At 52.1% G+C, this 14,706-nt stretch overlaps 1 protein-coding gene across 6 annotated transcripts in view; it reads left to right on the top strand.

Annotated features, from left to right (window-relative positions):
* Positions 1–14,706, top strand: part of KATNIP (katanin interacting protein) — a 207,708-nt gene that overhangs the window by 124,920 nt on the left and 68,082 nt on the right. For all 6 annotated transcript variants that reach the window (XM_059692465.1, XM_059692463.1, XM_059692464.1 and 3 more), the window contains one exon: positions 147–278. In XM_059692465.1, the coding sequence (XP_059548448.1) occupies positions 147–278 (132 nt within the window). The remainder of the gene's footprint in view (positions 1–146; positions 279–14,706) is intronic.

Raw genomic sequence — 14,706 nt, 5'->3', positions numbered from 1 at the left:
GCTAGCATGGTGCCTGGCAGGGGGTCGGGTTCAGTAAACATTGGTTGAATGAATAAATGAACGAACCAATAAACAGATGCCTGAGCAGAATGTCCCAACTCTGCTTGCACGCCGTGTTTGACATCTAAACAACTGTTTTCCCACAGGTAATAAAAAGGAGAGGAATCTGTCTGCTAAGCGAAACGACAATGCTGAGGCCCTCGTTCCCAGCAAACGAGAGCCAACCCCGACTCCCCAGCCCCCCACTGTGTTCCCAGACCGGGAGAGGCCATGTTCAAGTAAGAATTCTGGGGGCCCCCGAGCAGGGCGGGGCCTGGGCCTGGGTCACTCTCAGTAGGGTGCTGTGATGCCGGAGGCCTGGCTCATTACCCTCTGCCAGGGTCAGAGCTGACCTTTTGCAAATGTATTATTAGTCAAGGTCTCCAGAGCAACAGAACCTATGGGGCGGCAGGGGAGGGGGAGAATAAGGAATTGCCTCAGCAGTTGTGAGGGCTGGCCAGTCACATCTGCGGGGTGGATTGGGGGCTGGAGACGCAGGGAGAACCAATGTTGTAGTTCAGAGGCCCTCGAGCGGGAAGGACCGTGCTGCAGAGGAAGTCAGAGGCAGTCTGCCGGAGACTCTCCTCAGGGAGGGTCAGTCTTTTTGTTCTATTCAGGCCTTCAATTGGTAGGGTGAGGCCCACCCACACCGTGAAGGCCCACCTGCTTTATTCTACCAATTACAATGTTAATCTCATGGAAAAACATCCTCTCAGAAACACCCAGAGTAATGTTTGACCAAATACCTGGGCTCCCCGAGGCCCAGACCAGTGAACACCTAAAAATCACACCCACTTTCTTGTTCTATGACAAGAAATTCAAAATTCATAATTGAAAATTTATTTTATTTTTCAGTTAATTTGCTTACTTTATGTGGGTAAAAATACATGCAAAGGGCAGTAAGTTCTAAAGGTGCAAAGGAGCTTATGGTGAAGAGTCAGTCTGCTGCTCTGCTAATGAAATGAGAGGTTACACTGAGTGTGTGACCCAGCCACCGTCGCAAGCCCTTGGTTATATCATATGCAAGTAAATTATATATGTAATTTATGTAAGCAGATCATATAAGTAAATTGCAATCCTGTAACTAGTCTTCAAGGTAGGTCCTGTGATTGTCCCCATTTCACAGACATGAAGCTGAGGCAGAGGGCAGGTGATTCACACAGCCGGACAGTGGCAGGTGGAGGCCTCCATCGCTGGTGGAGTAACTTCACTGCTGTGTCCCTAACCAGCAGACTGCACACACTGAGGCTGCAGAGAAATCATCACAGCCTGGTAGCCAGGGTCAAATCCAGTGGCTGGAGTGGCTCTGGGTGGTGGGGTGGGGGCACTTGCTTCTGGTTTCTATGACCAAAGGATCACAAAGACCTCAAGGCATCCTGGGGTGCCCTGGGCACAACCCAGCCCCAGCCAGCCAGCCCTGTTAGACAGGCTGAGCCAGGGGCCCTGACCTCTGTGGCTGTGGCATTTCACTCATGTTTACTAGGGAGCTGGTGGGACTGTTTCCTGCAGGGACAGGCCCAGGGACCTGCTGGTGGGGACCAGCCCCTCCCCCACAGTCGTGGTCCAGAGGTGGGCCGTGCACCTGAGCCTGGGGCCTGAGCTTGGAGTTTTTCCAGCAGCTCAGGGCAGATGGAAGGAGGGGGCGGGGGGAATAGCAGAGCTCTCACTGACTTAGTGAGCATCTGCTCCATGCTGTGTCAATATTGTCTTGGTTTGGATTCCCCCAGAAACAGACTCCAAGATGAGGATTCAAGAGCAAGTCATTTATTTGGGAGGTGGCTCCTGGTAGGGGACGGAAAGGGAAGGGCTAAAACTGGCTTCATCACCAGCAAGTTCACTGGGCGGTGGAGTGCCACCTGGCTGGGGAGCTGGGGGCAGGGCTGAGCACGAGCCCCCACATGGGCCGCTGCTTCCGCCCCGGGGGTGAGGCAGCTGGGCCGTGCACCCTCTCCCTTCCCTCGGGTTGTGGCTGTTCCGGGTGCTGAGTCCAGCGCTCTGGCTGAGTGCCGGCACCCAGGCATTCTCCGAGTCACCCTATCACAACCCAGAACCCGCCTGGGAGAAAGGACTGAACAAGACAAGACCCTTTAGATGGCAGATGATAAAAGGCAGAGTCTGTATCAGGGGTGGGGAGCATCCATTTGGTCTGGCCCTGCCAAGGCGTTAGGGGTGAGTTAATGAAATGTTTGACCCAGTAGAGCAGGCTAATTTTTAAGTTGATAATTTTGTATGGCCCGAGAATGATGTTATAAATATGCCCTTGGCAGAAAAAAGGTTCCCCATCCCGGGTCTATATCAACCCCTGTAACTACAATGTCCATGTGTGGGTGATGCTTAGGCACAGCCAGATCCAGGTGGTTAAAGTGTCGGCACCTGCCCCTCTCCAGCTCTCGGCTCTGCACTCTTCTCCGTGCCCTTCATTCTCTGACAAGCTCACAGGGGTGGTGCGATGCCACCAGCAGCTCTGGGCTTACAGCCCACCAGCCCAGCAACCCTGGCGGAAACTCGCATGGCCGACTGCAGCCTGACCACCTGGTGCAAACCCTGCCCTCCACCGTCTAGCTCTGTGGCCTTGGGCAGACTCAGCCTCTCGGGCCTCGTTCTCCCCTCCACCACACGGGGACACGACAACACCCTCCTGCCAGTGTTGCCCTAGGACTGAAGGGCTGGGGAGATAGACTGCTTCCAGGAGCACCTGGCTCCGGGCAAGTGCTTGGCCGGGTCAGCTGGCACTGTTCTCACAACTGTCAGCAAAGCCTCGGAGCTGCTTCTCGTTGCCCGGCTTAGGTCCGGGAGGCTCTGCGAAGGGGACACTGGTGCTGTCGCAGAGGCAGAGGGAGTGGGTGACGGGCAGCAAACTCTCACAACTTCCTTATGGACACTGTTACCCGTTCTCCATTTCACAGGTGAGGAGACCGGGGCTGAGGACATGAGAGTTACTTGCCTAGAGCCGTGGTCGGCAAACCGCGGCTCACGAACCACATGCGGCTCTTTGGCCCCTTGAGTGTGGCTCTTCCACAAAATACCACGTGCAGGCGCACGTACACTGCGATTGAAACTTCGTGGCCCATGCGCAGAAGTCGGTATTTTGTGGAAGAGCCAGTATTTTTTTTTTTAATTTCTTTATTGGTTAAGGTATTACAAATGTGTCCTCATCCCCCCATTAACCCCCAGCCTCCCGCCCCCCACTCATGCTCCCATCCCCCTGTTGTCCATGTCCATTGGTTTGGCTTATATACATGTATACAAGTCCTTTGGCTGATCTCTTCCCCTTACCCCCGCCCTCTCCTACTTTCCTTCTGGGGATTGATAGTCTGATCACTGTTTCTCTGTCTTTGGATCTGTCCCTGTTCATCCGTCTATGTTGTTCTCTATATTCCACAAATGAGTGAGATCATGTGGTATTTATCTTTCTCTGACTAGAAGAGCCGGTATTTTGTGGAAGAGCCACACTCAAGGGGCCAAAGAGCCGCATGTGGCTCACGAGCCGCAGTTTGCCGACCACTGGCCTAGAGTAACAGACAGGACAGCAAAGCCAGGATTCACACCCAGGCCTCAAGCTCCGGGCTCTGACTAGCTGTGTCAGGCTGCCTGCCTGGGGGCCACAGGTGGCTTTGGAGGCACCTGGGTGTGTAGCTCCTGGCAAGCCTAACTGTGACTCAAGCACAGTTAAAGCCGCAGGTTTTCGGTTCAGTACACGGAGCCCTGGGTTGGGCAGTTGAGGTAGCAGTCCGGGGCTGGCAGCATGCGTCCCGGGGGTGTGCCCTGGTGCGTGGACAGGGCCAGCAAGTGAGGCTGGGCCTCAGGGCCCAGGCCTGGGGCTGTAGGTTAGGGCGTGCCCCAGCTCCGCCCAGTCCACTCCTGGGTGGGGTTGGCAACAGGTTGTCATCTTCTCAGACCTCACCAGGAACCTGGGTATTGAGCACCTACTATGTGCCAGCCGTGGTCCAGGCCCTGGTGATCCAGTGAGCAATACTCTGACCCTGCTCTCATGGCGTTTATGTGTCAGTGGGCAGGGATAGATAACAATCATGAAGGTGGGGTAGTGATGATACTACCAAGACAGCAACGGGGTGATGGCTGGGCATCTCTGAGGAGGAAAGACTTGAGCTGAGACCTGAATTATTTCAAGGACGAGCCCTTTGCAGAGGGGAAAGCTTGTGCAAAGGCCCTGAGGTAGTAAAGAGCTGTTTAATTAGCTCATGAATCAGAAAGAGGGCTGGAGGGTGGAGCACAGGGAGTGAGGGGAGGGTGGCTGAGATGAGGTCACAGAGGTGGATAGGGGCCAGAGCACACATTGAGACCAGCAGAGGGACTCGGTGCCAGGCAGACCTCTGTGGCTTTGCAGATGGGGCTGCCGTGACCTGGTTTACATTGTAACAAGATCCCTCTGGCTGCTGCATGTCGCGTGGCCTGTCGGGAGCCAGGGTGGAAGTGGGGTGACCAAGGAAGAGACCACTGCAGGGTGGAGAGAGTGGTGGCTCTGCGTGTCACCGGTGGCTGGACTCTGGGCAGTAATGGGCTTGCTGAGGAGTCCATTGTCAGCATGACTAGTTGTGACATTTTATCCTGAACAACCTGGGGCAAGAACCTGGGTGGTGGGGAGCCTGCTGAGACTTGGCCGTGATGTGGGGCCCTGGCTTGTCACTCGGCTGGGGAGGGTTCTAAATCTGCGCCACCAGCAAAGGCGATTCAAGCAGCTGGAGTTGGGATCTGGGTCTGAACCTGCAGGCAGGCTGGGCCTCTGGTCTGTGTGCTGCCTCTGCTGGGGCCGGTGGGAACAGCAGGAAAACCCGGCCTGCAGGCGGGGCAGGGTCCTCGCACCCACCACCACGGAGAGCCGGGATCTAGTGGGCAGAGTGAGGATCAAGCTGGTTCCTGGGGACTTCTAGGCAAGAGCCAGAGCCTAGAAAGAGGCCTGATAGGGCCTGAGGAAGGTAGGGTGGGAAGGGACTCACTGTCCAAGTGACATGTGGACAAGGGCATGCCAAGATCACAGCAGCTGATAAGGTTAAAGAGCTGTCGTGTTTGTAAATAGATGTCAGGGAAATCTGGTGAATTTGACATCTGTCAGTTTTGGTCAGGCCAAGAGCTGGGAGCTGGAAAGGAGAGCGAGAGGGGGCCACGGGGCAGGCTGCAGGCCAGGTCCCTCTCGGAGCTCCACAGCGGAGAGTGTGGGTGGCAGTCCCCTGTGACGTTGTTTGCGCTACACCTGGGCCGGCTCCACTGACCGCTGCTCAAGTTGACAAGACACCAGTCTGCACGGCTGGTGTTCACCCTGTGAAAAATAAAAGTGGCTTTTCAGAAAGTTCCTCCCAAACAAGTTGTTAAAAAGAAATGGAACCGAGGTATGTGGGAGCAGCCTGGTGGTGGCCCGCCATCCTGCTGGGCTTTCTGGCTGGGACTTCCGTCCTTCGTGGCATGCCTCCACCACCAAAGTTGGCCTGTCTGAGTAATAAAATGAAGAACCAGCTCCAGGCCGTGCTCTGTACCGGCAAATGCAGTCTTGCATGTAGTTAGTCAAACAACCTGTGCGGTAGGAACTGCTGCTGTCAACACCTTGTGCAGAGGAAACCCAGGCTCAGGGCAGCCAGTAAGTGGTGAAGCCAGCGTTCAGACCTGGCTGCAGAGTCCCGGCCTTGACTCTCCGCTGGCCCTCCGGAGCCAGCTAACACATCGAGTGCTCACTACGCACCCACAGTCACACCTAAACACAGGCTTGGGGCATGTGTTGTGCTTTTTCTAATGCTCATTAATATGAATATGTAACTTAATATTTTCAAAGTTAAGCCCTGCATCAACTAAAAGCATTTGGAATACTTTATCAGTTTCTTAGGGCTGCTGTGACGAAGGCCCGCAATGTGACTGGTCTAAACAACAGGATCTCATTATCTCCAGTTCTGGAGGCTAGAAGTCCAAGAGCAAGGTGTCATCAGGGCCATGTTCCACCTGAGGCACCAGGAAGAATCTGTTGACGGCCTCTGTCCTAGTGACCGGTGGCAGCATAACTTCAGCCTCACGTGGCACTGTCCTATGTGCGCATCTGTCTCTGTGTCCCCGTTTCCCCCGCTTATGGGGACACAGTTATATTGGATTAAAGCCCACCCCGATGACCTTATCGTAACTCGATCAGTTGCAAGTACCGTATTTCCAAATAAGGTCACAGGCACTAGGAGTTAGGATTTCAACATCATTTGGTGGAGACACAACAACTCTTAACACATGTTCATATGCAGCGTTTTGAGAAGTAGAACTTAATTAACTAATTTATAATCTGCCTTTCTCCAGATGGTATGTAGTGCAAGACTTTAACAAGTACGTGAGGAGATGACGGTGAAGAAAAAATGTGAGAAAGAAAATAAGATGAGCACACGGATGCCTGAGGGGGTCCCGGTTATGACTCTGACCTTCCTGGCCAGCCTGGCAAAGGAGCATGCGTTCACATGAAAATGCATGTCGCTTGGTCCGTCTCATATAAAAAGATTGCCAGTTGCCCCTAGTACTTGGTTCTTAGAGCAGTTTGTCCATCTGTTCTCTTAAAGAGGACACTGTTTGAGGAAGTGGAGTCTTCATTTTGAAGGGGTTTGGGGCTCAGCCTTTATCTGATAAGTATACTTGGCTCCAACATAAGCCAAATTTGAAGAAAGGGAAGTTGAAAACCACGGCATTGTCACACCCTCACACTGAAAAGGGATTACAGTGGTGCCGCGTGTAAAGTGAGGATTAGTTTCTAAAGGTCACAGAAAGTGCAGGTGGCCAAAACCCAGCTGCTGATCAAGTGCAGCACACAGGGCTCCGTCTAGACACCACCGTACAGACACATCCTCTCTCAGCAAGCCTAAGAGTCATCTCTCCTCCAGGGTGGAAACAATCACAGCTTCCTGGCCGAGCCCCAGGTGAAGCAGTCAGCTTTGGTTAGGGTCTGGGTTGCAGGGAAAATGGGTGTTTTTAAACACCTGCGTTATGCTGAGGGCACTGGGATGTTGACATCTCCAGAGGCATAAGGAACCTGAGACTTGGTGAGAGGAATCAAACCAGCTCACCCTTTTCCAGGCAAAGTCTGGACTGCCTACATGCTTTACCTTACATCAGTAGGGGTTATCTTTTTGGTGCATAAAAAAATAATCCTTTTTACTTCTCCCTGGTGAGCTTAACCTTTTATCACCATGTGTTGTCTCTTTTTCACTCTAGTAATACTTTTTTGCCCTAAAGTCTACCAGCTTTCTTTTGGTTAGTGTTTACATTGTGTATCTTTCATTTTTTCACTTTCAAACTTTCTCTTCTAAGCAGCATTTAATGCTTTTTAAATTTTTATTCTCTAACAATCTATGCATTTTAATGGGCACATTTAGTCCATTTATATTTAATGTAATTGCTGATATATTTGAGTTTAAATCTACTATCTTATTGTTTGCTTTTTATTTGTTCTGCCTGTTTTATGTTTCTTTTTCTTCCCTTTCTTGCCCTCTTTTGAACTGATTACTTTATATTATTCCTATTTTTCCACTCTATTAGCTTGTTAGTTACACATTCTTTTATTATTCTTTTAGTCATTACCAGAGATTGCAACATGCATTCTTGACCTATTAGAGTCTACTTTAAATTAGCAAGTTTACCACTTCTCATTCAAGAGAAGGACCTTACAGCTCTGAAACTCCATTTACTCTCCTCTCAACTGAAATGCTGTTACTGTCATGCATTTTAATTCTCTCTACATTGTAAACCTCACTAGATGATGCCATCATCATCATTTATTATTTTACACAGTCAGTCGTATTTTGGATTTGCACACAATATTAACCGTTCTGTGCCCTTCACGCCTGGCTCTCTCCAGGCACCCTGACTCTCAGACTAGCCCTGACTTTGTCGCCTGGGCTTCTCAGCTTCCCAGCTTTGCAGCAGCTCTTTTCAGAATCAGCAGTTCCTTAAGGGGAAACCTTCCAGGTGCTGGGTCACCTCTCTAGTTTTGTCTCCAGCCTGCGTTGTCCTTATGGTTGTTACAGCCCTGTTTGCTTTCCATGCCTTCAAACAGATTGTTATAATATTTGGTCCAACTTTTCTAGTTGTGCTAGAGTTGGTCAGGGTTAGCGCACCTGCCATTACCAGAAATGTAACCAATTGCCTGCACTCCTTAAAGAGGCATTTCTCTCCTTGCCCCCTTTTCTCTGGCCAAGGTGGTAAATTTGAGTTGTGTCAATTAAATGTGCATGTGATGCAATTCCACAAGAGCTTAATTCCTTTATCACTGTTATCGTCCCTGCTTCTAATGAAAAGGCCTCATGTGCTGCATTACTCTGGTCTCTGTCCATAAGCCTCCCAAGAAACTTCTAGAGCAGTGGTTCTCAACCTTCCTAATGCTGCAACCATTTAATATAGTTCCTCATGTTGTGGTGACCCCCAATTTCATTGTTACAAATTAAACATAATTAAAGCATAGTGATTAATCACAAAACAATATGTAATTATATATGTGTTTTCCGATGGTCTTAGGCGACCCCTGTGAAAGGGTCGTTCGACCCCCAAAGGGGTCGCGACCCACAGGTTGAGAACCGCTGTTCTAGAGACTTGTTATGTTGTTGAGGGAGAAAGAACAGCAGTCTTTAATGTGGAAAGTTTTCTGTCCAAATTGTCAGAGTGCTCTACAGAAGTGATATATTTGAACCAGTTTTCCCAGACAAGATGCCAACCCTAGAAATAAAGTAACTCCCCTCAGTGCGAGGGAATTCGAAGACCCTGACAGGCCTGCAGTTAGCATTTCTCCCAGGAAAACCTGCACCAGAAGGACCATTCCACCAAGTCCAGAGTCTTATATTTGTCAGTATTCATTATTAATAGCAAGTGACAGAAATCCCAACTGGCTGAAGCAACAAAGGAAAATATATTACTCACAGACCTGGAAAGTCCAGGACTCTAGATCTGACCTCAGGCATGGTGGATCCAGGTGCGCAGATGATTCTCACTAGGAAACTGTTTCTTTATCACTTACCTCTATTTTCCTCTAGCTCAGTGGGTCTCAAACTTAAATTGTGCATTAGGAGTTTTTTGCAAAGCAAATTAAAGCACAGATTGTTAATTCAGTGCCTACATATTTTAATTCTTAATAAGTTCTCAGGTGGTACTGATGTTACAGGGATCACACTTTGAGAACCACATCTCTAGTCTCAGGCATAGCCTGGAGACGGCCCCAGGCTCCTTTCACTGGCTTAGCATCCCCCAGGGAAAGAGACTGCTCCTTTCCCTAACTGTCCCAGCAGAGTCCAAGACCCAGCTCTCCCCCAAGCCGTCTCCAGTCTCCGTGGTCAGCGGGAGGAAGTTCTCTCATTGGCCAGGCTGGACCAGGAGTGGGGTCAGATCTATCCTAACCACAGAGACTGAGAAGAGTGTGTGTGTGTGTGTGTGTGTGTGTGTGTGGTGGGGGGGGGGGGGCGGGTTCTCTGAAGGAAAACCTGGATGCTGTAAAGTCACTGTTGCTAGAAAGACAAAAGCAACTGCTGTTCATCTATATATAAAAGCCTAAGCGGCCATTTGACCAGTCGCTATGATGCACACTGATCACCAGGGGGCAGATGCTCAACGCAGGAGCTGCCTCTGGTGGTCAGTGCACTCCCACAGTGGGAGTGCTGCTCAGCTGACCGATGGGCGCCAGACGCTGGGCTCATGGCTGGCCACCGCAAGCCTCTCCTGATCAGGATTGACGGCATGAGCCCATGGCAGGCGCAGTGGGGCTGGGATGAGTGGGAGTGGCGTGGCACCAGGCCCAGGCTCGGGCTCCCCCCCAGCCTCCTGCTGCAGCCCGATCCCCGCAGGCCACACACCCAGGGATCCCACTGGTACACGAATCTGTGCACTGGGCCTCTAGTTTCATATAAAAATTAACTGCACATGACATTTTGCTACAAATTCTTCTGAGGCAGGGTATGGAGCAGAGGACTGGAATATCCAGGAGGAAAGAGTAGAAGTCATTAGTCGGGCTCTAGTTGGTTTGGCTCAGTGGATAGAGGGTCAGCCTGTGGACTGAAGGGTTCCGTGTTTGATTCCAGGTCAGGGCACATGCCTGGGTTGCGGGCTCGATCCCAGTAGCGGGCATGCAAGAGGCAGCTAATCAATGATTCTCTCTCTCATTGATGTTTCTATGTCTCTCTCCCTCTCCCTTCCTCTCTGAAATCAATAATAAATTTAAAAAGTCATTTAGCTGGGCGGCAGTGGGAGCCCTGATTTTCTTCCTTGAAAATCGTGTGCATTCCTGGGCTGAAGAAGAGACAGCAGAAGGGTGTTAGGAATCACAGGCAGTACCTGCCCTTGGAGAGGTCGCCAAAGAAGCTTTAAAGATGAGAACACAGGCCTTTGCAAGCTGTGTGTATCAGCTATTTATTGCTGCCTCATCGTCTATCCCAAAATGTAGTGGTTTAAAACAACAGCCCTGGCATTGCTCAGGGTCTGCAGGTGGGCTGACGGCTCTGCAGTGAGCTAGTGGGTGGCTGGGCTGGCTGGTCTCGGGTGGCCTCCCCCTGTCTGGCAGCCCAGCTGGCCCAGGACCTCAGCTGGGAGACTTGTCTCTGCTCCATGTAGTCTCATCATCCAGGATGTGGTGGTCTCGGGGCAGCATGAGAGGAATGCCCAGTGTGTATGTGCTTTTTAAAGATCCTGCTTGGTCATATTTGCCAGCGGCCTGTTGGCCAAAGGAAGGCATCAGGAAGGCACCCAGCTAGAGAACTTGACCGCATCTCCTGGCGGGAGAGGCTGCACCATCACCGTGCAGAGCGGCCTGCGTCCAGAGGCCAGGAACGTGTGGCCATTTGTCAGTCTCTTTCACCAGGAGAAGCACGTTTTCTGAGGAGGCGGAGCCATCTCGAAATGCACGGAGGCTCTGGAGTCCCAGCACTCAGTACGCAGGACCGTGGTGGACAACTGTCCCAGGGTGTGAGCTGCTTCCGCCCCCCAGTTGGATTTGAGACGAGAATGTGGGCATCTCAAGACAAAACAGGGCTCCTCCTGCCACTCCCTTTCAGGCTTTTCTGCTCAGCTATTTCCCTGGACCTTTTGCCACACAACGTTGCGTATATTAGAGTCTCCAGGCCGACAGGTGTGTGGCAACAGGGATTGGGGGTCCATTGTCTCAAGGGGCACTGCTACCCAGCTCCAGCCTATGACTGTCACACGGGAATGCCAGTCAGGGTTGCCAGATAGAATGGTTTTTCAAGAGATGCCAGGAATCCCAATTTTTCTTTTTTTAAAAATTCTTGGCATCTATTTCCAATAAAAACACACACACGTAGAAGTCACACAACACACATCTGCCAGCTGGTTTTGGCCTGTGGACTTCTGGCTTATGATCTCTATGCTAGACTCTTTCACGGGTTTCATATTTGCTGTCTCAGTGGACTCCCAGGTGATTTGGCCGAGACTCTGAATTTGAGCTTTTCGAGTCACAGCTGGTGGCCGGGAACAAGTCACCTGGCCGGTCAGCCGACCAACAGCCCCCAGTCCCCCTGTCTTGGTGACATGTGTTGTATTCATGGTAAATCTCCTGAATGACACGCTCTTTGTTTCTCTGCAAGAGAGACAAGGCCAAGTCCCGGTGAAGCGAAGGGAAAGTGACATGAACAGCAGGGGGATGGTTTTCAACCAGAAAATAGTGGTTTGGGATAAATTAAAATGTGCAATTTGGCTTTTGTGGTGGCACAAATTTATTGTGTGAATAAATGCACACCCTCTAGATCCAGGATGAGAATAAATCCCCATCCCCCGCCCCTGGTGTGCTCAAGCTGCTGCACAAATGGCTCACCCGCGTGAGCAGGGACAGCTTCACAAAGAGTTGAAGTGTTGTCACCTCGTGTGTCGTGAGGATCACAGTAAGCACAAGGCGGTCAGCAGGAAAGTGGTTCAGGCGGACGCGGCCCGTGGACAGACGTCTGGAAGCTGCGGGTGGGGAGAGCTCCGGCAGCCGAGCTGCGGAGTTGACCTTCGCTTGGAGAAAGGGTGATTTAATTTGAAAAGCATCTTCTTAGCATAATATGACTCCAAGGGCACAGGCAGCGCCCGGTGATCATTTGCCGGAGGAGCTCCCCTCCCAAACGAATGACGCCGGAGCAGAAGGGTTTGTGCGGACAGAGCTGGGTCCACTGGGAGAGACCGCCTTCCGCGGTGTCCTTTCCGGAAGAGGCGGCGTGGGCTTGCAGGGCCAAGGACAGGTGGTGACCTCAGGCAGCTGTCCACCCAGCCCCGGGCCACTGGGGCACCTGGGGGCGGTACAAAGGCCAAGGTCACACACAGATCTTTGTAAACTGATTTAAAGTGCGCCGTGCTGGAAATGGAGAAGGAGCTCATGAATTTCAGGTGCTGCCCGAGCTCTCCTGTCCCCCCCGCACCCCCTCCCCCCAGCTCCCAATGTCAATGCTGCACATTCATTTAGCTGTATACAGGATCTCAGTCCCTTATTTATAGAATCATCCATAGCAGGATTTTCCACCTTTTTCTCCTGATGGCACACATAAGCTAATTACTAAAATTCTGCGGCACACCAAAACTATGACTAAAATAAGTATAATTTTGATTCATTCACACTGGACGGCTGTTGTCATTTGTTTATTTGACAATTGAAGGGAAAATAGGTCAGTGCCCCTGACTCAAAGTCAGGATGGCATGTTTTAAGAAATCTTGTGACCCACCAGGGTGCCGTGGCACACCCGTTGAAAATCGCTGCTCTGGAGGGTCAGGTGATGGAGGAAACAATATGCTTTGGTGATACGCACACATACGGAGATTGACAAGGTTTGGGGTTGGAATCATTTTCCATCGTTCCTTTGACAAAAACCATGATGCCAGGTGCCCGTCAGCAAGATGGGCGTGGCCTCCTGAAGCAGTGTCAGGCCTGTGGGCTTAAATGGCCGCACGAGAACAAGACCTCTCCACCTCACTGCCCACCGCGCTTCCCTCGTCCCTCGCTCCAGCTCCCCTGCCACTCCTCACTCTTCACTGAGCCCACCTCTGCCCACCTCAGGGCTGTGGCACCTTCTGTGCCCGTGGCTGGAACAGCCTCTCCGGAGGGGTGTGCTCAGGCTTACTGCCTCGCGGTCTCTGCTCAGATGTCACCTTCCTGACTGAGTGTCTCCTTCCCCTCCGCATCCTTCCCTCCTGGCTGCTTTGTCTCTTTCCCCAGCACTCACCACCTGCTGGCATGTCCTGTGTGCACCTGCCTGACCGTGTCTGTCTCTGCCCATGGTTGTGAGTGTGAAGACAGTGTGTGCCTGTTGCGCCCACCTCTGTAGCCCTGAGCCCAGAGCAGCGTGGCATCCCGCAGCGTGGTCAGGTCTAGAGCCCGTGTCCTGCTGCCTTCGCGCTGCTGGGAGGGGGTCTGCTTTGCTCCCCTTGGGCGTCGTGTGTTTGCAGTGCAGGAGGTCAGCCCTGCTCCACTGTAGCTCAAGACCAAGTCTGTTAGTGTCCCTCACTCCTTCCTCCTGGCCTCCCAGCTCCTTCAGGCGCCGGGTCTCCTTCTGCCCCGAGTGAGGAAGACCGCAGCGTAGCCCTCGGCACCCTATTACCAGCCGTGTTTCAGTCACTGAGGATCCGCCTCCTGCAGCTTGTTAAACCGGGTGCCTGTAGCTCGTACCATCCCTGCCCTGTTTCTTTACCTTTCCATCCCTCTAGTGCAGAGCAGGCCAAGGAGCTGATAAGAAGGGCAAGCAGGGAAAGTTACCGCAGCCTTGGCCGGCTGAGCAGAATCCCCGGGTCACCTTGCAAGCAGCTCATTACTTTTCTGTCCCCAGGAGCAGCACTGGGCAATGACAGAGTCCATCAAAGTCAGAAAATGGCCCATTGCTGCTTACCACGCAGGCCAGCCCGCCATGGGTACTCGAGGGTTCCTGTGGGTGCCCTTGACCCCCCGCCCTCTTCCCCTGGGGAAGCAGCTTGGGCTGTCCTAGACCAGCCCCTGGGTTCTGTTGATCATGCTTCTTAAAACTGGAGTATGTTATGAACAAATAAAACTTAAGGGGGGTTCACAAAAATTTCATATTTGAGCTTTTCCTGAAAAAATAAAGTGGCAATACTAGGAGCACAGGCCAATATGGCAGAGCCGGGCGTTGGCTCCTTACTGAGGGGGGCCCAGCCCCACGTTCAGTCTTACTCGGCGTGCCTGCCTCTGGGGCCTGGGCGTTTGCAGTCACAGCCCCTCTCCTGGGTGCCTGGGAGAAATTGGTCGTGCCCCATTTTAGTTTGGCTTTTCCGTAAAAACCCATCGTCCCATCACCCAGCGCCTGGCTGTACTGGAAGTCCCCCGTGGAGCTGCCGTGCCCCCTCCCTCCCCTGCCAGGGCCACCCTTATGCGGCTACTTGAACTCTCATCAGACACAGCGTTCTAGCAGCGCATAGCGGAGGCCAGGTGCTCCAAGAGGAATCTCCAGTCATCAGCAGTGATGGTTTCCCAAGGTCATGAGGCTGGAAGGATGTTGTTTTCCAACAAGCCTTACACCAGGTCATATATATATATATGACCCCCGCTGTGCCCACTCAGCAGCTCCACTTTGATGCCAACACATCCCGGACCCAGCCTGTCCCAACCTGAGCCCCGCTCCTTCTAAACCTGCTCCCCACCCTCCCCAGCTCATCTGAACGCAAGTCCATTGTCCATTTCCTCAGGCCCAAAGCCAGTCACCTTTAGTCCTATCT

The sequence above is a fragment of the Myotis daubentonii genome, chromosome 4 (assembly GCF_963259705.1).
Source record: "Myotis daubentonii chromosome 4, mMyoDau2.1, whole genome shotgun sequence".
Lineage (NCBI taxonomy): Eukaryota > Metazoa > Chordata > Mammalia > Chiroptera > Vespertilionidae > Myotis > Myotis daubentonii.
The sequence above is the reverse complement of the archived record's forward strand: the minus strand, read 5'-3'. Positions and strand labels throughout refer to the sequence as shown.